This window comes from Oncorhynchus nerka, linkage group LG15 (assembly GCF_034236695.1).
Source record: "Oncorhynchus nerka isolate Pitt River linkage group LG15, Oner_Uvic_2.0, whole genome shotgun sequence".
NCBI classification, from domain to species: domain Eukaryota; kingdom Metazoa; phylum Chordata; class Actinopteri; order Salmoniformes; family Salmonidae; genus Oncorhynchus; species Oncorhynchus nerka.
Window position 1 is genome coordinate 89387865 of NC_088410.1, and position 20822 is coordinate 89408686.

The 20822-nt window shown below is 46.3% G+C and overlaps 1 protein-coding gene across 1 annotated transcript in view; it reads left to right on the forward strand.

The window, feature by feature from the left end:
- Nucleotides 1-20822, forward strand: part of LOC115142363 (neuron navigator 1-like) — a 145347-nt gene that overhangs the window by 82605 nt on the left and 41920 nt on the right. Inside the window, exons 8-13 of the mRNA XM_065002012.1 lie at nt 5882-6194; nt 11661-12456; nt 12800-13261; nt 13473-13523; nt 13637-13797; nt 14528-14716. Of these exons, the coding sequence (XP_064858084.1) occupies nt 5882-6194; nt 11661-12456; nt 12800-13261; nt 13473-13523; nt 13637-13797; nt 14528-14716 (1972 nt within the window). The remainder of the gene's footprint in view (nt 1-5881; nt 6195-11660; nt 12457-12799; nt 13262-13472; nt 13524-13636; nt 13798-14527; nt 14717-20822) is intronic.

Here is a 20822-nt window from a genome sequence, read left to right on the forward strand (position 1 = left end):
CGGGGGCTATTCGATGCTAATGCAGTACGCCACAGGATGTTTTTGTGCTGGTCAATCAAATCAAATCAAATGTATTTATATAGCCCTTCGTACATCAGCTGATATCTCAAAGTGCTGTACAGAAACCCAGTCCTAAAACCGCAAACAGCAAGCAATGCAGGTGTAGAAGCATGGTGGCTAGCAAAACTCACAAGAAAGGCCAAAACCTATGACGAAACCTAGAGAAGAACCAGGCTATGAGGGGTGGCCAGCCCTCTTCTGGCTGTGCCGGGTGGAGATTATGTTCATAAATGACCAGCATGGTCAAATAATAATAATCACAGTAGTTGTCGAGGGTGCAGCAAGTCAGCACCTCAGGAGTAAATGTCAGTTGGCTTTTCATAGCCGATCATTAAGAGTATCTCTACCACTCCTGCTGTCTCTAGAGAGTTGAAAACAGCAGGTCTGGGACAGGTAGCACGTCCGGTGAAGAGGTCAGGGTTCCATAGCCGAAGGCAGAACAGTTGAATGGCAGTCAAGGCTGGAGTGAACCAAGGGCTATATCTGTTCCTGGATAAATTTTTTGGGAAACGTGCATGCTTATTTAAGATTGTGAGCAATACACTTTTAAAGAATAACCAGGCATCTTCTACTGACGGAATGAGGTCATAATCCTTCCAGGATAACCGGGCCAGGTCGATTAGAAAATCCTGCTCACTGAAGTGTTTTAGGGAGCATTTGACAGTGATATGGTCATTTGACCGCAGACTCATTACGGACACAAGCAATGAGGCAGTGATCGCTGAGATCCTGGTTGAAGACAGCAGAGGTGTATTTGGAGGGCCGGTTAGTTAGGATGATATCTATGAGGGTGCCTGTGTTTACGGATTTGGGGTTGTACCTGGTAGGTTCATTGATCATTTGTGTGAGATTGAGGGCATTAAGCTTAGATTGTAGGATGGCCGGGGTGTTAAGCATGTCCCAGTTTAGGTCCCCTAACAGCACAAGCTCTGAAGATAGATGGGGGGCAATCAATTCTCATATGGTGTATGTGGCACAGCTGGGGGCAGAATGTTGTCTATAGCAAGGGGCAATGGTGAGAGACTTGTTTCTGGAAAGGTGGGTTTTTAAAAGTAGAAGCACAAATTGTTTGGGCACAGACCTGGACAGTAAGACTTAACTCTGTAGGCTATCTCTGCAGTAGATTGCAACTCCGCACCCTGTTGCAGCTATCTCGTTGGAAAATGTTTAAAAATGTTAAATTTCAGGGTTTTTGGTGGCCTTCCTAAGCCAGGATTCAGACACGGCTAGGACATCTGGGTTGGCAGAGTGTGCTAAAGCAGTGAATAAAACAAACTTAGGGAGTAGGCTTCTAATGTTAACATGCATGAAACCAAGGCTTTTACTGTTACAAATATCAACAAATGAGAGCGCCTGGGGAATGGGAGTGGAGCTAGGCACTGCAGGGCCTGGCTTAACCTCTACATCACCAGAGGAGCAGAGGGGGAGTAGGATAAGGGTACGGCTAAAGGCTATAAAAACTGGTCATCTAGGTCGTTCGGAACAGAGAGTAAAAGGAGCAGGTTTCTGGGCACGGTAGAATAGATTCAAGGCATAATGCACAGACAAAGGTATGGTAGGATGTGAATACAGTGGAGGTAAACCCTGGCATTGATTGACGATGAAAAAGGTTTTGTCTCTAAAGACATCAATTAAACCAGGTGAGGTCACCGCATGTGTGGGAGGTGGGACAAGAGGGTTAGCTGAGGCATATTGAGCAGGGCTGGAGGCTCCACTGTGAAATAAGACAATAATCACTAACCAAAACAGCAATGAACAAGGCATATTGACATTGGGGAGAGGCAGGTCTTTGTCCACAGGTGAAAAATGCTTTGCAGGCATCTTGTCACTCCTGGTGTTACTGTGGCAACACTGCTTCTTCCTGCTGTCCTTGTCCTCATCCCAGAGAGAAGAGAGTGATGAATCATGGGGATTAGTATAGCTGACTGAGCCATCTGTGACTATATCACATTAAGTAGGTGTGCTGCCAAAGTCTACTGTGCCCAATTTTTTATCCTCGCAGCCCCCCAATTCACAACAGGATAACCCATTAGATACGGTATGTTGCTCTCAAAGCAGCGACATAGTACCTACAATCAATTGGTCATATTTCGGCATAATAGCCAAGTACAGTATTTTCATCTTATCGCTTGGTACAATGTTGTAGCTACTTGGTCACATACATATGGTTAGCAGATTTTAATGCGAGTGTAGAGAAATGCTTGTGCTTCTAGTTCCGTCTGTGCAGTAATATCTAACAAGTAATCTAACAATTTCACAACTACCTTATACACACAAGTGTAAAGGAATGAATAAGAATATGTACATATAAATATATGGATGAGTGATGGCCGTGCGGCATAGGCAAGATGCAGTAGATGATACAGAGTACAGTATATACATATGAGATGAGTAATGTAGGGTATGTAAACATTCTAAAGTTCCGGGTGGCGCAGTGGTTAAGGGCGCTGTACTGCAGCGCCAGCTGTATCACCAGAGACTCTGGGTTCGCGCCCAGGCTCTGCCGTAACCGGCCGCAACCAGGAGGTCCGTGGGGCGATGCACAATTGGCCTAGCGTTGCCCGGGTTAGGGAGGGCTTGGCCGGTAGGGATATCCTTGTCTCATTGCGCACCAGCGACTCCTGTGGTGGGACGGGCGCAGTGCGTGCTAATCAAGGTTGCCAGGTGCAATGTGTTTCCTCTGACACATTGGTGCAGCTGGCTTTCCGGGTTGGATCCGCGCTGTGTTAAGAAGCAGTGCGGCTTGGTTGGGTTGTGTATCGGACAATTGGATACTGTGAAATTGGGGAGAAAAAAAGGGGTAAAATAAATAAATAAATAAAAAGTAACTAGTGATAACATCCAATGTTATTAAATTAATAATAATAATAATAAAATTATTAAAGTGGTTGTAGATTTGAGTCAGTATGTTGGCAGCAGCCACTCAATGTTAGTGATGGCTGTTTAACAGTCTCAGCCTTGAGATAGAAGCTGTTTTTCAGTCTCTCGGCCCCCGCTTTGATGCACCTGTACTGACCTCGTCTTCTGGGGTGGCTCAGGTGGTTGTTGTCCTTGATGAGCTTTTTGACCTTCCTGTGACATCGGGTGGTGTAGGTGTCCTGGAGAGCAGGTAGACTGCCCCCAGTAATGTGTTGTGCTGACCTCACTACCCTCTGGAGAGCCTTATGGTTGTTGGCGGAGCAGTTGCCGTACCAGGCGGTGATACAGCCAACAGGATGCTCTCAATTGTGCATCTATAAAAGTGTGTTTTCGGTGACAAGCCACATTTCTTCAGCCTCCTGAGGATGCTCCTTCTTCACCATGCTGTGGGTGGACCATTTCAGTTTGTCTGTGATGTGTACGCCGAGGAACTTAAAACTTTACACCTTCTCCACTACTGTCCCGTGGATGTGGATAGGGAGGTGTTGTTTCCTGAAGTCCACAATCATCTCTTTTGTTTTGTTGACGTTGAGTGTGAGGTTATTTTCCTGACACCACAGTCCGAGGGTCCTCACCTTCTCCCTGTAGGTCGTTTCATCATTGTTGGTAATCAAGCCTACCACTGTAGTGTCGTCTGCAAACTTGATGATTGAGTTGGAGGCGTGCATGGCCACGCGGTCATGGGTGAACAGGGAGTACAGGAGAGGGCTGAGAACGCACCCTTGTGGGGCCCCAGTCTTGAGGATTAGCGGGGTGGAGATGTTGTTTCCTACCCTCTCCACCTGGGGGCGGTCCTTCAGAAAGTCCAGGACCCAGTTGCACAGGGTGTGGTCGAGACCCAGGATCTCGAGCTTAATGACGAATTTGGAGGGTACTATGGTGTTAAATGCTGAGCTGTAATCGATGAACAGCATTCTTACATAGGCATTCCTCTTGTCCAGATGGGTTAGGACAGTGTGCAGTTTGATTGTGATTGCGTCGTCTGTGGACCTATTGGGGCGGAAAGCAAATTGGAGTGGGTCTAGGGTGTCAGGTAGGGTGGAGGTGATCTGATCCTTGACTAGTCTCTCAAAGCACTTCATGATGACGGAAGTGAATGCTACGGGGCGATAGTCATTTAGCTCAGTTACCTTAGCTTTCTTGGGAACAGGGACAATGGTGGCCCTCTTGAAGCATGTGGGAACAGCAGACTGGGACAGGGATGGATTGAATATGTCCTTAAAGACACCAGCTTGCTGGTCTGGGCCGGCTGCCTTGCGAGGGTTAATAACACGTTTAAATGTTTTACTCACGTTGGCTATGGTGAAGGAGAGCCTGAAGGTTTTGGTAGTGGGCCGTGTTAGTTGCACTGTATTGTCCTCAAAGCGAGCAAAGAAGTTGTTTAGTTTGTCTGGGAGCAAGACGTCGGTGTCCCCGGCGGGGCTGGTTTTCTTTTTGTAATCCGTGATTGACTGTAGACCCTGCCACAGGGTCTACAGTCAGAGCTGTTGAATTGTGACTCTACTTTGTCTCTCTACTGATGCTTAGCTTGTTTGATTGCCTTGCGGAGGGAATAGCTACACTGTTTATATTTGGTCATGTTTCTGGTCACCTTGCCATGATTAAAAGCAGTGGTTTACGCTTTCAGTTTTGCGCGAATGCTGCCATCAATCAATGGTTTCTGGTTGGGGAAGGTTTTAATAGTTAACATGGGTACAATATCACCGATGCACTTGCTAATAAACTCGCTCACCGAATCAGCGTATTCATCAATGTTGTTGTTCGCCGAAATGCGGAACATATCCCAGTCCACGTGATCAAAGCAATCTTGAAGTGTGGAATCAGATTTGTCAGACCAGCATTGAACAGACCTGAGCACGTGTGTATCCTGTTTTAGTTTCTATCTATGGACTTACCCACTAAACCAGTGTCCACCTTGTATTAACAGACTTCTGCTCAGGGACGCGTTAGGTGAAACAGCATTGTGTCCTTGTTGTTTTGATGAATGAGTCTTGCGCTGCTCAACAAAGAGGAGAGCAGAGGTGATTCAATAGAGTTGAGGTGAATTGTGCCCTACAGGAAGGTACTATATTGTTTTAGCCATTCCCATCCTTGGCCACCGTGCTGAACGTTATTGTAAGGAAAGGTCAGAGTTAATCATTCTCAGCTGGTTCTAGTTTAATTGGACAGTTAATATTGTGCCTGCCCCGCAGACCACGAAAGAGCAGTCGTTACGTAATATGGTAGCAGTGGCCTAGAAAGGGGAGGGCGTTGAAAAACATTGTGAAAATAGCTGAAGCAAGACTGGGGCATTTGGAATCGAGTACACTGTTAAATCAGCCCAGATTGACCAACCTTTCATGTAGCACGTCATCCACAATGCATGTCATGAGTATGTAATGTGGCTTCAGAACGCCAAGTCAAAAAGACTGATCATCCATTATGGGATTTAAAGGAGAACATGATTCATCCTTGATTCATTATTTCTATTAGCGACTACTGCAGTGAAAGACGCTGCAGATCATAACATAGTGACTGCAGTGAATCTCTGATGTTAAACAGTACAGGCTTATCAGTTTCCTCCCACATGCTCTTTCTCTGAAATGCAGACAGGCACTCAGACGGGACAGCAGAGATTACTGAGTGTAAACTGAGGTTCTGGCAGAGATAACAAACACAGTGTCTCATATGTACGCACACACACCACACCTGGCTGCCTCTCACATGACCCCTACAATAAAAAAATTAAATTCAGAAAATTCAAGAATTCCTAAATCTGAATTTCGATAATTTTTCTTCATTGATTGAACTGAAATGGAATTGACTTCAACACTGTGTTTACCATTGTGACCATACAAATATAATTTTTCCATTTGCAGAATACTTCATATCTCAATGGTTATGTCCCTATGTCCTTATGCAGCTCCGCACCGATGCTGAGAAGCGCTCCCTGGTGGAAAGTGGCCTGTCCTGGTACAGTGAGGATGCCAAGGCCGCACGCAAGATGGACGGGGGCAGCTACGAAACTGGGAGCCTCAAGACCGAGACCCCCAGCAAGTGGAGGAAGTCCTCGAGACCCATGGAGGGTGCTAGTGAGGATGCAGAGGTCAAAGGGGAACTGAGGAAGCCCCAGATCCTGGGTCAGCCAGGGAACTTTAATAAGAAGGGGCGCCACCCTCCTGTGGGCGTGACCTCACCCATTACCCACACCTCTCAGAGCGTGCTCAAAGTGGCAGGTCAGATTGAATAACATGTGTTATCTCTCTCTATCTCTGTCTCTCTCTCGTTCTGTCTCTCTCGCTCTGCTTCTCTCGCTCTGCCTCTCTCGCTCTGCCTCTCTCGCTCTGCCTCTCTCGCTCTGCTTCTCTCGCTCTAAGGTCTTTCTCCCCTCTCTCTCTCAATTCAATTCAGTTTGCTTTATTGTCATGATGTAACAATGTACGTATTGCCAAAGCTTACTTCGAAGATTTAAAATATTAACATAATTAATAATAATAATCAATATTGTCAACTAGACAACAGTAACAATAATAACCAAGGGTCAAAATAACCATACATTGAACAATAACAATAAGCATAAAGGACACTGTCCCTGATCTTATGGCAGGCACCAATGTAGTGCGCTGCCAACCCACAGCTCTCTGTGTCCCCGACCCAACAGCACATATAGCCTATCCTTATCAGAGAGGTCTTTGAAACATTGAATAAGGGGAAATGAAACTCTCTATCTCGGGTTCTGCTGTAGTGAAGTGGTTGCACAGCCTTTGTTTTCCTGTGTCTACCCTTCTCAATGGCAAGCCTGTACTTTCTCAAGTTTTTTAAAATTGTCAAATTTAAATATTTTTTAATCCCATTTTCTCCCCAATTCCGTGATATCCAATTAGTAGTTACATTCTTGTCCCATTGCTGCTTCTCGGGAGAGTCAAAGGTCGAGAGCCGTGTCCTCCAAAACACGACCCAGCCAACCCCCCCGGTTGCGGCCGGCTGCGGCAGAGCCTGGACTCGAACCAGGATCTATAGAGGCACAGTTAGCACTTTTATGCAGTGCCCAAGACCACTGCCCGACTTGGGAGGCCCCCATCAAGGGTTTTCTAAGGTTTTGATCAGTAACCATGGTCAAATAGTTTGCCACGGTGTATAGTCGATTTAGGGCCAGATAGCACAGCATTTTGCTTTGTGCTTGTGTTTCCCAATAAATAATGATGTTTTGTTTGGACTGTGTTGTAATTTGTTTTGATCTGATTGACTGGATGTTCTGGTCCTGAGGCTTCAGTGTGTTAGTAGAACAGGTTTGTGAACTCAGCCCCAGGACCAGCTGGACGAGGGGACTATATTTTTTGCTCAGCTCTTGGTATTGCAGGGCTTGGTAATGATATGAGAGGGGGTCACTGTATTTTAGATGTTTCTAAAACTGAATTGCTCTTTTTGGAGTTTATTAGTGGATATTGGCCTAACTCTGCCCTGCATGCATTTTTTGTAGTTTTCCTCTGGACACGTAGGAGAATCTTACAGAACTCTGCATGCAGGGTTTCAATGGGGTGTTTGTCCCATTGGTTGAAATATTTTTTTGCAAGTTGACCCCACACCTAGCTGCCATAAAGTGCAATTGGTTCAATGACACATTCAATTTGAGTTTGTTTTTTAATGGTGTAGAATGCCCTGCTTGTTTTGTCTCTCAGTTCATTCACTGTATCATTAATGTGCCCAGTTGAGCTTATTTTTAAACCTAAGTAATTGTAGTGTGTGCAGTACTATATATATTTTGTACCAATTGTGAACTTTGGTCTAATTCCCTGAGATCTGGATCTTCTCTGGAAAATCATTATTTTAGTATTTTGGGTGTTTACTGCCAGGGCCCACGTCTCTCTCTCTCTCTCTCTCTCTCTCTCTCTCTCTCTCTCTCTCTCTCTCTCTCTCTCTCTCTACACTATACACCTTGTTGTTGGTCCAGTCCTGTTGAGTTGGGAGTAATTTAGCAATTTGATGATTATATTGAAATCATTATTCCAAGTGACTGCTATACAGGAAAGGGTTTTTACTGCTTGCATTCATAAAGAGTGTGTTTGTGTTAAAGTAGAAGTATGAATGGCGTGACATCTTCGGGGGAGGAAACATGATTGTTAACTTGTTTTGCAAGATATCTTTGTCGTCCATAACCTCCCCTAAATGGATTCCACATGGAGAGTAGCCAGGGCCAGCAGATATCTGCTTGATACCAAATGAAATGTTGAAAGTCTGTGCCAGAGTTTGATTGGAAGGCCTAGTACTGTACAAGAACACTGAGAAGAAATGCCAGTGTATTCCATACAGAACAAGGATCATCTCTTTGGGTTTCTCTCTTGGTTAATCTTTCCATGCTTCTTATCAAAGACAAACTCACTGTAAAACACTGTCTGTGAAGCATTCTTTGTCTTATATCTCCCTCTCTAACTTTGAGGATCAGCTGTCAGAGCAGCTTACCGATCACTGTACCCGTACACAGCCAATCTGTAAATAGTACACCTAACTACCTCATCCCCATATTGTTATTTATCTTCTTGCTGTTTTGCACCCTAGTATCTTTACTTGCACATCATCATCTGCACATCTATCACTCCAGTGTTAACGCTAAATTGTAATTATTTCGCCTCTATTGTCTATTTATTGCCTTACCTCCCTACTGTTCTACATTTGCACACACTGTACATATATTTTTTCTATTGTGTTAATGACTATACGTTTGTTTATGTGTAAGTCTGTGTTGTTGTTTTTGTCGCACTGCTTTGCTTTATCTTGGCCAGGTCGCAGTTGTAAATGAGAACTTGTTCTCAACTGGCCTACCTGGTTAAATAAAGGTGTTCTCAACTGGCCTACCTGGTTAAATAAAGGTGTTCTAAACTGGCCTACCCGGTTAAATAAAGGTGTTCTCAACTGGCCTACCCGGTTAAATAAAGGTGTTCTCAACTGGCCTACCTGGTTAAGTAAAGGGGGAAAAAATGTATAATGAATTTGAACATATTTTCGCTCCATACCTGAGTTTGAGGACTACAGATACCACATTAACCTTTATGGGCAGTATCAGTAGGAAAAGGACATTTAAACAGCAACAAAAGGTTTCCTTTCCAACAGTACAAAGTGTAGTATGGCATTTCAAATGGCGGGTGTGTGACTTGTTTCTTAATTAACTATTTTTTTTTTTAAATCATATTTTTCTCTGATTCATAGTTCAAGTAAAAATGCATATTTTTCAGACTAAGACATAGTAGCAAGAGTGTGCAGCAGTGGAGGCTGCTGAGGGGAGGATGGCTCTTTATAATGGCTGGAATGGAGTACAATGGCTGGAATGGAGTACAATGGCTGGAATGGAGTACAATGGAATGGTATCACACTTTCCATACCATTCCATTTTCTCCATTTCATCCATTATTATGAGCCTTCCTCCCCTCAGCAGCCTCCACTGGTGTGCAATGTAGTGCATTACCTTTTATTCAGCCTAAAGCCAGTTCTATGTCTCTATTGTTTGCTAGTAATGAAATGCAGCGGATTACAATGATGTGTAGTGACTCATCCATCTGATCACAGCAATAATGTTGTGTTTAGGGGTTATATAATTCCTCACAATCTAATGAAGATTGAACAATAGAGGAAACAATCAAACTGCAGTTCAATTTCCTGACTGATGTAATTTATTGTAATGCCCTCGACCACTTATTCGTCTGATTAATGTGGCTGATTAGGAGGCTCTATGTTTTTTGGCATCATTCTCTGGGCTGAAAATGCAGTCTTGTGATATTCCCAAACAGACACTATTTTCTTTTTAATTTCCCCAATCAGTTATGCTGCTTTCAATTCCATTGACGGTATCCAATTGAGGTTATGCCACATGGGAAAGACTGGCAGCTACTTTACTGCTCTTTGCTTTTGCTTTCTTAACTAACCTTCACCTTTTCTCCCTGACTGAGTGACATGCACTGTTACTTTATAACGCCTCTGTTACTCCTATTGACGCGCCCGTTCGTCAATCTAAGTAACATAATTTTTTTAAATAGCCATTAAAATGTGTCAGTTTGAGCTAGAGAAATCATTTTCCTTGGGCAGCGCCTCAATCCACCGATATCATCCTTCCACACCCGCGGTGGAAGGTGGCCGGGATACAGAGATGTTTGTCAGACCATGAGACATCCAGAAAATCAGCCTTCTGATGATAATGTCTTTAGCATCCGAACAGTTTGCCCTACAAACTATTATGACCACTCTATGGAAAGCGTAGACCCACACGATCACAGTGGGAAGTCGGTTCAGCTGATGTGACAGCTTCTGTCTGCAGGTACCGAACCGTTTGGGCTACAAACTATTATGATCCCACTATGGAAAGGGGATATTCTGCTTTTTACAACCCTCACAAATGTCATGAGACTGAAGGAAACCCGGGACCCGTGTAAAAAGTGAATGGGAGTATGAATGTATGTTGTAACAAGAGACTAAAGGGGTTAAATATGTGTCTAAAAAACACAAATATTTCCTGAGTTTCTTGTATCTCCTAAATATAGGATAGACACTTCAACACCTAATTCCTTATGATCATGTTTTGCCATTTATGAATGTGTTTGTTCTGTCTGTTTTGCCATTTATTAATGTGTTTGTTCTGTCTGTTTTGCCATTTATGAATGTGTTTGTTCTGTCTGTTTTGCCATTTATGAATGTGTTTGTTCTGTCTGTTTTGCCATTTATGAATGTGTTTGTTCTGTCTGTTTTGCCATTTATGAATGTGTTTGTTCTGTCTGTTTTGCCATTTATGAATGTGTTTGTTCTGTCTGTTTTGCCATTTATGAATGTGTTTGTTCTGTCTGTTTTGCCATTTATGAATGTGTTTGTTCTGTCTGTTTTGCCATTTATGAATGTGTTTGTTATTCAATGTGTTTCTATGGGCTATAGTAATAAAGACCAAATTAAATAAAACAAATGTATACCTACAGGGGTCCTAAAATGATGGTGTGACCATCTTAAAACAATTTCATATGTTAGCTTAGTCCCCCCCCACAATAATGCATGCATTTATAAACGTGTCTGAGAAACATTTTTGTGACTTGTACATGTCAAGTTTCCAGAATAATATGAATGCACAAGTTACAGAGTGTGATTAATAAAAACTAAGCCTTTCCCTAATTTTGTCAGTCACCAAAGTATTTAACCGTTGCATTGCATTACGTCTTGGTCAAGGGCCCAGTTTGTCACACAGACATGTCTGCAGTACCTCTGAGACGTTTGTGGCTGTATGTTGGTGACTAGTTGTCTTCATCTAGGGAACATTAACCATATACACATGTTTCTTGTTATATACAGCTGCTTTTATGTGACCAAGTAGCCATTAAGCCATAGGGTACGGTTCTGGTCGTCCAACATTAGTAATGATGCTGTCATCTACATCCAGCCAGTTGACTGATGCTTTCTTTCACTCTTGATCTATATGCAATGGTCCACTTTCAGCTCCACTCATTATTACAGCTGGTAGCTGACTAATCATGACTAATGATAATGCTATGGTTGAATCTAATCTCTCTCAATTCAAGGGCTTCATTGGCATGGGAAACGTATGTTAACATTGCCAATGCAAGTGAAGTAGACAATAAACAAAAGTGAAATAAAACTTTTTTTTTTACATTAAACATTACATTCACAAAAGTTCCAAAAGAATGAAGACATTTATCTCTCTCTCTCTGCAGCACCAAAGAGTGACCACAGGGCGGTGGACAAGACAAAGATGTCTGTGAAGGCTGCTGGGCTGCAGCGATCTCGTTCTGACGCCGGGAGGGATCATCTTCCACAGCACCGGGAACTCCGCAAGCCCCCATCCGGCCTGGTCAAGCCCTCTGCCGGGGCCTCGTTCGGCTACAAGAGGCTCCCGACCACCAGCACCGCCACCGTAATGACAGCAGGGGGCAGTACCATCTCTAGTGGCTCTGCCACCTTGGGCAAGATGCCCAAGTCTTCTGGCATCCCAGTGAAGCCTCTGGGAGTTGGAGGAGGAGGAGGAAGAGGGGGACGTAAGAATAGCTTTGACGCCACCGGCAGTGAGGAGGGGGGCTTCCTGGGGCCCAGCGCCCGTAACAGCCTCCAGTATCGCAGCCTGCCACGCCCCGCCAAGTCCAGCACCCTCAGCCTGATCGGCCGCCCTGGGTCGGCCCGGCCCGCCAGCAGCAGCATGGACCCCGGCCTGCTCAGCCTGAAGCCTGTCTCCATGGCCTGCCCCGGCCCTAGGGGGAAAGAGACTGGCAGTGGAAGCACTAAGGGGGCCAGTCGAGGAGGGAGCACAGGCCCTGTCAACCAGACAGACAGGGAGAAGGAGAAGGAGAGGGCTAAGGCCAAGGCAGTGGCGTCTGATATGGGCTCCCTATGTGGCTCTCTGAAGATGGCAGACTGTCAGGGTGATTCTACTGGGGAGGCTAGCGCCAAACTGCATGGGTTGCGTAGGGCCAGCAGCAGCAAATACCCTGAGCTCTCATCACCCACCACTCAGAGGTAAAGTCACCATCCAGATACATTCCTACAGTAGATTACAATTGTGCAATTTTTAGTTGAAGTACTCCTTTTGCGGTGGTTTGGGGTTTATAGAACCAGCTACATATATTACTCTGTTAGTGTCGACCCAGTTTGCTCAGCTGAATGTTCTAAGATATTTTAGGAAGAGTTACTGTGTAATTTTTTAACTACTCAAACCACTTTATAGACATAAGAGAACAACACAGCAAGAAAACAAGTCACTGTCTTTTTCATTCAAGTCCAGAAAAGCAGGCTCTCTGGAGCCTTCGTGGTTCTGGATGGTGCTGGATCTGACATTCTGTGTCTCATGTCTAATTCACAGGATGCTGAGCTGCAAATCTCTGGGTCGGCCTCCCAGCCTGGCACACCTGGACAAGGTCAACTCCAACAGCCTGGACTCGTGCGTGACCATTCAGGACCTCCCTCCTAAAGTGCCCCCCTACTCCAAGCTCCAGGACCTGGCTGGGTCCGGGCCGCGCTGCACCATCCCCCGGGGCCTCACCCCTAGTCCAGCACCCATCCTGCACCTCGACTCCCCCAGCTGCTACCCCAGCCAGACCCTGTCCATGGGCGGCTCTCCGCTGCTCTACCCCAAACTGTCTGGCCTACACCGCAGCATGGAGTCACTTCCCCTCACTATGAGTGTCCCTCCCAGTGGAGGATATATCCGGGCAGAGTCCAGAAACAGGGACAGGGACAGCTACAGAGACAGGGATAGGGAGGAGACGAGGAGCACGGGGACCTGGGGTGCTGGGAGCAGGACCTCCCTCAATCTCCCAGACAGGTGGGTCTAGACAGGAGCAAGACCCTGATGATGAGGTGGAATAGGTTTCGGAACCCTGTACTTCACCAGTCAGTATCTGTATGTAGGAACATACTATGATCAAACTGTTGCCATCGTTCTACTGCATCTGAGATATTATTAATAACAAGATGTTCTACTATCTTTGATTGCATAAAAGGTAATTACTGTTGTCTTGTTCTTTCTCTACAAGTTTGCAAACAGACAGGAACACCTTACCCAAGAAAGGATTAGGGTATGTCAAGTAAGTTTTTCATTGTTTTATGACACATTTGCTTTATCCAATGTACAAATGATGTAGTATATTTTTCTCGTCTGAGGTTTAATTGTTGCTTTCTTCTCCATGCCCTGCTCCAGTCGCTACAGCTCTGGTCTGTCAGAGGATCAGTCGGAGGGGAAGGAGAGGCGTCACTCTCACACCGCAGTGAGCCTGATGGAGAGCGAAAGCCCCCCTCAGCTGCCATCGCCCACCCACATTCCCCACCTCTCCTCTGGCAAGGCTGTCCTCACTAACGTGGGTGAGTCTCAGTCTACTGCACCTTTATCCATCCACAGCCCTGCAGGTCTGAAGACTGACTGGAAAACTCTGTGTAACTCTAAACTCTCATTCAGACTAATCGTCCTGCTGGTCTTTATTTCAACACAGATACATTTGAAAGGTTTAAGGCACAGGTTGAAAGCAGCAGAAACACATAACGCTCCTTTAGTATGAGCCTGTGAATACAGTAAATGTGTATCCACTCAAGTACATTAACACCCTGTTGACGTTATAGTTCAGAAATGGTTCTAATCATATTCAGAACTAATCAAGTTACATAGTTAAATATTTATTTTATAGTTAAGATTTGGCTGTGTCAGTAAAATATGATGATTTCTTATATGTGTACTGATGAAGCGTGAATAGGCAGGAGATATAAAAGACGCTCTGAGTAAAGCAATGCTATGTATGTACAGTATATACATACTGTATATCACTTTAACTGTTTGTGGAACCTGAGTGTCTCCTTACACTGTGTCATCGGGGTGAGGTTCCTCTCGGGAGTGTGTGTGTGTGTGTGTGTGTGTGTGTGTGTGTGTGTGTGTGTGTGTGTGTGTGTTGTGTCGGTGTGTCGGTGTGTGAGTGAGTGCAGGTATGTGTGAGTGAGTGCAGATATGTGTGAGTGTGTGAGTATGTAGTGTACGTGCGTGCCTCATACAGTTTCTTTGCCAGCCTGCCTCTTACTCATGCCAACCTTCCTGCCCTCCCAGTTGCCCCCATCCCGAGCGGTGCCCCCAGGATAACCCGCTCCAACAGTATCCCCACCAACGACATGGCCTTCGACCTGTATGGCACCTCTCCACTGGGCAGCACCATGTCACTGGCCGACCGGCCAAAGAGCATGATGCGCTCTGGATCCTTCCGTGAGCCTGGGGATGACTGTGAGACAGCTAGCACATGTAAGTAACCTGTATACAAATATATCATTCCACATCTAAAGCTGGCCTATATGGCTCCATTTCTATGGCTAGCCCTATGGCTCCATTTCTAAAGCTGGACCCTATGGCTCCGTTTCTAAAGCTGGACCCTATGGCTCCGTTTCTATGGCTAGCCCTATGGCTCTGTTTCTAAAGCTGGACCCTATGGCTCCGTTTCTATGGCTAGCCCTATGGCTCCATTTCTAAAGCTGGACCCTATGGCTCCGTTTCTATGGCTAGCCCTATGGCTCTGTTTCTATTGCTAGCCCTATGGCTCCATTTCTAAAGCTGGACCCTATGGCTCCGTTTCTATGGCTAGCCCTATGGCTCCATTTCTATGGCTGGACCCTATGGCTCCGTTTCTATTGCTAGCCCTATGGCTCCATTTCTAAAGCTGGACCCTATGCCTCCATTTCTAAAGCTGGACCCTATGGCTCCGTTTCTATGGCTAGCCCTATGGCTCCATTTCTTGGCCCCTATGGCTCTGTTTCTATTGCTAGCCCTATGGCTCCATTTCTAAAGCTGGACCCTGTGGCTCCGTTTCTATTGCTAGCCCTATGGCTCCATTTCTAAAGCTGGACCCTATGGCTCCGTTTCTATTGCTAGCCCTATGGCTCCATTTCTAAAGCTGGACCCTATGGCTCTGTTTCTATGGCTAGCCCTATGGCTCCATTTCTAAAGCTGGACCCTATGGCTCCGTTTCTATGGCTAGCCCTATGGCTCCATTTCTAAAGCTGGACCCTATGGCTCTGTTTCTATTGCTAGCCCTATGGCTCCATTTCTAAAGCTGGACCCTATGGCTCCGTTTCTATTGCTAGCCCTATGGCTCCATTTCTAAAGCTGGACCCTATGGCTCCGTTTCTATTGCTAGCCCTATGGCTCCATTTCTAAAGCTGGACCCTATGGCTCCGTTTATATGGATAGCCCTATGGCTCCATTTCTAAAGCTGGACCCAATGGCTCCGTTTCTATTGCTAGCCCTATGGCTCAATTTCTAAAGCTGGACCCTATGGCTCCGTTTCTATTGCTAGCCCTATGGCTCCATTTCTAAAGCTGGACCCCATGGCTCCGTTTCTATGGCTAGCCCTATGGCTCCATTTCTAAAGCTGGACCCTATGGCTCTGTTTCTATTGCTAGCCCTATGGCTCCATTTCTAAAGCTGGACCCTATGGCTCTGTTTCTATGGCTAGCCCTATGGCTCCATTTCTAAAGCTGGACCCTATGGCTCCGTTTCTATGGCTAGCCCTATGGCTCCATTTCTAAAGCTGGACCCTATGGCTCTGTTTCTATTGCTAGCCCTATGGCTCCATTTCTAAAGCTGGACCCTATGGCTCCGTTTCTATTGCTAGCCCTATGGCTCCATTTCTAAAGCTGGACCCTATGGCTCCGTTTATATGGATAGCCCTATGGCTCCATTTCTAAAGCTGGACCCAATGGCTCCGTTTCTATTGCTAGCCCTATGGCTCAATTTCTAAAGCTGGACCCTATGGCTCCATTTCTATTGCTAGCCCTATGGCTCCATTTCTAAAGCTGGACCCCATGGCTCCGTTTCTATGGCTAGCCCTATGGCTCCGTTTCTATGGCTAGCCCTATGGCTCCATTTCTAAAGCTGGACCCTATGGCTCCGTTTCTATGGCTAGCCCTATGGCTCCATTTCTAAAGCTGGACCCTATGGCTCCGTTTCTATGGCTAGCCCTATGGCTCCATTTCTAAAGCTGGACCCTATGGCTCCGTTTCTATGGCTAGCCCTATGGCTCCATTTCTAAAGCTGGACCCAATGGCTCCGTTTCTATTTCTATTGCTAGCCCTATGGCTCCATTTCTAAAGCTGGACCCTATGGCTCCGTTTCTATGGCTAGCCCTATGGCTCCATTTCTAAAGCTGGACCCTATGGCTCCGTTTCTATTGCTAGCCCTATGGCTCCATTTCTAAAGCTGGACCCTATGGCTCCGTTTCTATTGCTAGCCCTATGGCTCCATTTCTAAAGCTGGACCCTATGGCTCTGTTTCTATTGCTAGCCCTATGGCTCCATTTCTAAAGCTGGACCCTATGGCTCCGTTTCTATTGCTAGCCCTATGGCTCCATTTCTAAAGCTGGACCCTATGGCTCCGTTTCTATGGCTAGCCCTTTCTATGGCTCCATTTCTAAAGCTGGACCCTATGGCTCCGTTTCTATTGCTAGCCCTATGGCTCCATTTCTAAAGCTGGACCCTATGGCTCCGTTTCTATTGCTAGCCCTATGGCTCCATTTCTAAAGCTGGACCCTATGGCTCCGTTTCTATGGCTAGCCCTATGGCTCCATTTCTAAAGCTGGACCCTATGGCTCCGTTTATATTGCTAGCCCTATGGCTCCATTTCTATGGCTAGCCCTATGGCTCCATTTCTAAAGCTGGACCCTATGGCTCCATTTCTATTGCTAGCCCTATGGCTCCATTTCTAAAGCTGGACCCTATGGCTCTGTTTCTATTGCTAGCCCTATGGCTCCATTTCTAAAGCTGGACCCTATGGCTCCGTTTCTATTGCTAGCCCTATGGCTCCATTTCTATGGCTAGCCCTATGGCTCCATTTCTAAAGCTGGACCCTATGGCTCCGTTTCTATTGCTAGCCCTATGGCTCCATTTCTATGGCTAGCCCTATGGCTCCATTTCTAAAGCTGGACCCTATGGCTCCGTTTCTATTGCTAGCCCTATGGCTCCATTTCTAAAGCTGGACCCTATGGCTCCGTTTCTATTGCTAGCCCTATGGCTCCATTTCTAAAGCTGGACCCTATGGCTCCGTTTCTATTGCTAGCCCTATGGCTCCATTTCTAAAGCTGGACCCTATGGCTCCGTTTATATGGATAGCCCTATGGCTCCATTTCTAAAGCTGGACCCAATGGCTCCGTTTCTATTGCTAGCCCTATGGCTCAATTTCTAAAGCTGGACCCTATGGCTCCGTTTCTATTGCTAGCCCTATGGCTCCATTTCTAAAGCTGGACCCCATGGCTCTGTTTCTATGGCTAGCCCTATGGCTCCATTTCTATGGCTAGCCCTATGGCTCCATTTCTAAAGCTGGACCCTATGGCTCCGTTTCTATGGCTAGCCCTATGGCTCCATTTCTAAAGCTGGACCCTATGGCTCCGTTTCTATGGCTAGCCCTATGGCTCCATTTCTAAAGCTGGACCCTATGGCTCCGTTTCTATGGCTAGCCCTATGGCTCCATTTCTAAAGCTGGACCCAATGGCTCCGTTTCTATTGCTAGCCCTATGGCTCCATTTCTAAAGCTGGACCCTATGGCTCCGTTTCTATGGCAAGCCCTATGGCTCCATTTCTAAAGCTGGACCCTATGGCTCCGTTTCTGTTGCTAGCCCTATGGCTCCATTTCTAAAGCTGGACCCTATGGCTCCGTTTCTATTGCTAGCCCTATGGCTCCATTTCTAAAGCTGGACCCTATGGCTCTGTTTCTATTGCTAGCCCTATGGCTCCATTTCTAAAGCTGGACCCTATGGCTCCATTTCTATGGCTAGCCCTATGGCTCCATTTCTAAAGCTGGACCCTATGGCTCCGTTTCTATTGCTAGCCCTATGGCTCCATTTCTAAAGCTGGACCCTATGGCTCCGTTTCTATTGCTAGCCCTATGGCTCCATTTCTAAAGCTGGACCCTATGGCTCCGTTTCTATGGCTAGCCCTATGGCTCCATTTCTAAAGCTGGACCCTATGGCTCCGTTTCTATTGCTAGCCCTATGGCTCCATTTCTAAAGCTGGACCCTATGGCTCCGTTTCTGTTGCTAGCCCTATGGCTCCATTTCTAAAGCTGGACCCTATGGCTCTGTTTCTATTGCTAGCCCTATGGCTCCATTTCTAAAGCTGGACCCTATGGCTCCGTTTCTATTGCTAGCCCTATGGCTCCATTTCTATGGCTCCATTTCTAAAGCTGGCTAGCCCTATGGCTCCATTTCTAAAGCTGGACCCTATGGCTCCGTTTCTATTGCTAGCCCTATGGCTCCATTTCTATGGCTAGCCCTATGGCTCCATTTCTAAAGCTGGACCCTATGGCTCCGTTTCTATTGCTAGCCCTATGGCTCCATTTCTATGGCTAACCCTATGGCTCCATTTCTAAAGCTGGACCCTATGGCTCCGTTTATATGGATAGCCCTATGGCTCCATTTCTAAAGCTGGACCCAATGGCTCCGTTTCTATTGCTAGCCCTATGGCTCAATTTCTAAAGCTGGACCCTATGGCTCCGTTTCTATTGCTAGCCCTATGGCTCCATTTCTAAAGCTGGACCCCATGGCTCTGTTTCTATGGCTAGCCCTATGGCTCCGTTTCTATGGCTAGCCCTATGGCTCCATTTCTAAAGCTGGACCCTATGGCTCCGTTTCTATGGCTAGCCCTATGGCTCCATTTCTAAAGCTGGACCCTATGGCTCCGTTTCTATGGCTAGCCCTATGGCTCCATTTCTAAAGCTGGACCCTATGGCTCCGTTTCTATGGCTAGCCCTATGGCTCCATTTCTAAAGCTGGACCCAATGGCTCCGTTTCTATTGCTAGCCCTATGGCTCCATTTCTAAAGCTGGACCCTATGGCTCCGTTTCTATGGCTAGCCCTATGGCTCCATTTCTAAAGCTGGACCCTATGGCTCCGTTTCTATTGCTAGCCCTATGGCTCCATTTCTAAAGCTGGACCCAATGGCTCCGTTTCTATTGCTAGCCCTATGGCTCCATTTCTAAAGCTGGACCCTATGGCTCTGTTTCTATTGCTAGCCCTATGGCTCCATTTCTAAAGCTGGACCCTATGGCTCCGTTTCTATGGCTAGCCCTATGGCTCCATTTCTAAAGCTGGACCCTATGGCTCCGTTTCTATTGCTAGCCCTATGGCTCCATTTCTAAAGCTGGACCCTATGGCTCCGTTTCTATTGCTAGCCCTATGGCTCCATTTCTAAAGCTGGACCCTATGGCTCCGTTTCTATGGCTAGCCCTATGGCTCCATTTCTAAAGCTGGACCCTATGGCTCCGTTTCTATTGCTAGCCCTATGGCTCCATTTCTAAAGCTGGACCCTATGGCTCCGTTTCTGTTGCTAGCCCTATGGCTCCATTTCTTGGCCCCTATGGCTCTGTTTCTATTGCTAGCCCTATGGCTCCATTTCTAAAGCTGGACCCTGTGGCTCCGTTTCTATTGCTAGCCCTATGGCTCCATTTCTAAAGCTGGACCCTATGGCTCCGTTTCTATTGCTAGCCCTATGGCTCCATTTCTAAAGCTGGACCCTATGGCTCTGTTTCTATGGCTAGCCCTATGGCTCCATTTCTAAAGCTGGACCCTATGGCTCCGTTTCTATGGCTATTCCTATGGCTCCATTTCTAAAGCTGGACCCTATGGCTCTGTTTCTATTGCTAGCCCTATGGCTCCATTTCTAAAGCTGGACCCTATGGCTCCGTTTCTATTGCTAGCCCTATGGCTCCATTTCTAAAGCTGGACCCTATGGCTCCGTTTCTATTGCTAGCCCTATGGCTCCATTTCTAAAGCTGGACCCTATGGCTCCGTTTATATGGATAGCCCTATGGCTCCATTTCTAAAGCTGGACCCAATGGCTCCGTTTCTATTGCTAGCCCTATGGCTCAATTTCTAAAGCTGGACCCTATGGCTCCGTTTCTATTGCTAGCCCTATGGCTCCATTTCTAAAGCTGGACCCCATGGCTCCGTTTCTATGGCTAGCCCTATGGCTCCATTTCTAAAGCTGGACCCTATGGCTCTGTTTCTATTGCTAGCCCTATGGCTCCATTTCTAAAGCTGGACCCTATGGCTCCGTTTCTATGGCTAGCCCTATGGCTCCATTTCTAAAGCTGGACCCTATGGCTCCGTTTCTATGGCTAGGGCTATTTCTAAAGCCCTATGGCTCCATTTCTAAAGCTGGACCCTATGGCTCCGTTTCTATTGCCCTATGGCCCATAAAGCTGGCTCCATTTCTAAAGGTTCTGGACCCTATGGCTGGACCCTATGGCTCCATTTCTAAAGCTTTCTATGGCTAGCCCTATGGCTCCATTTCTAAAGCTGGACCCTATGGCTCCGTTTCTATGGCTAGCCCTATGGCTCCATTTCTAAAGCTGGACCCTATGG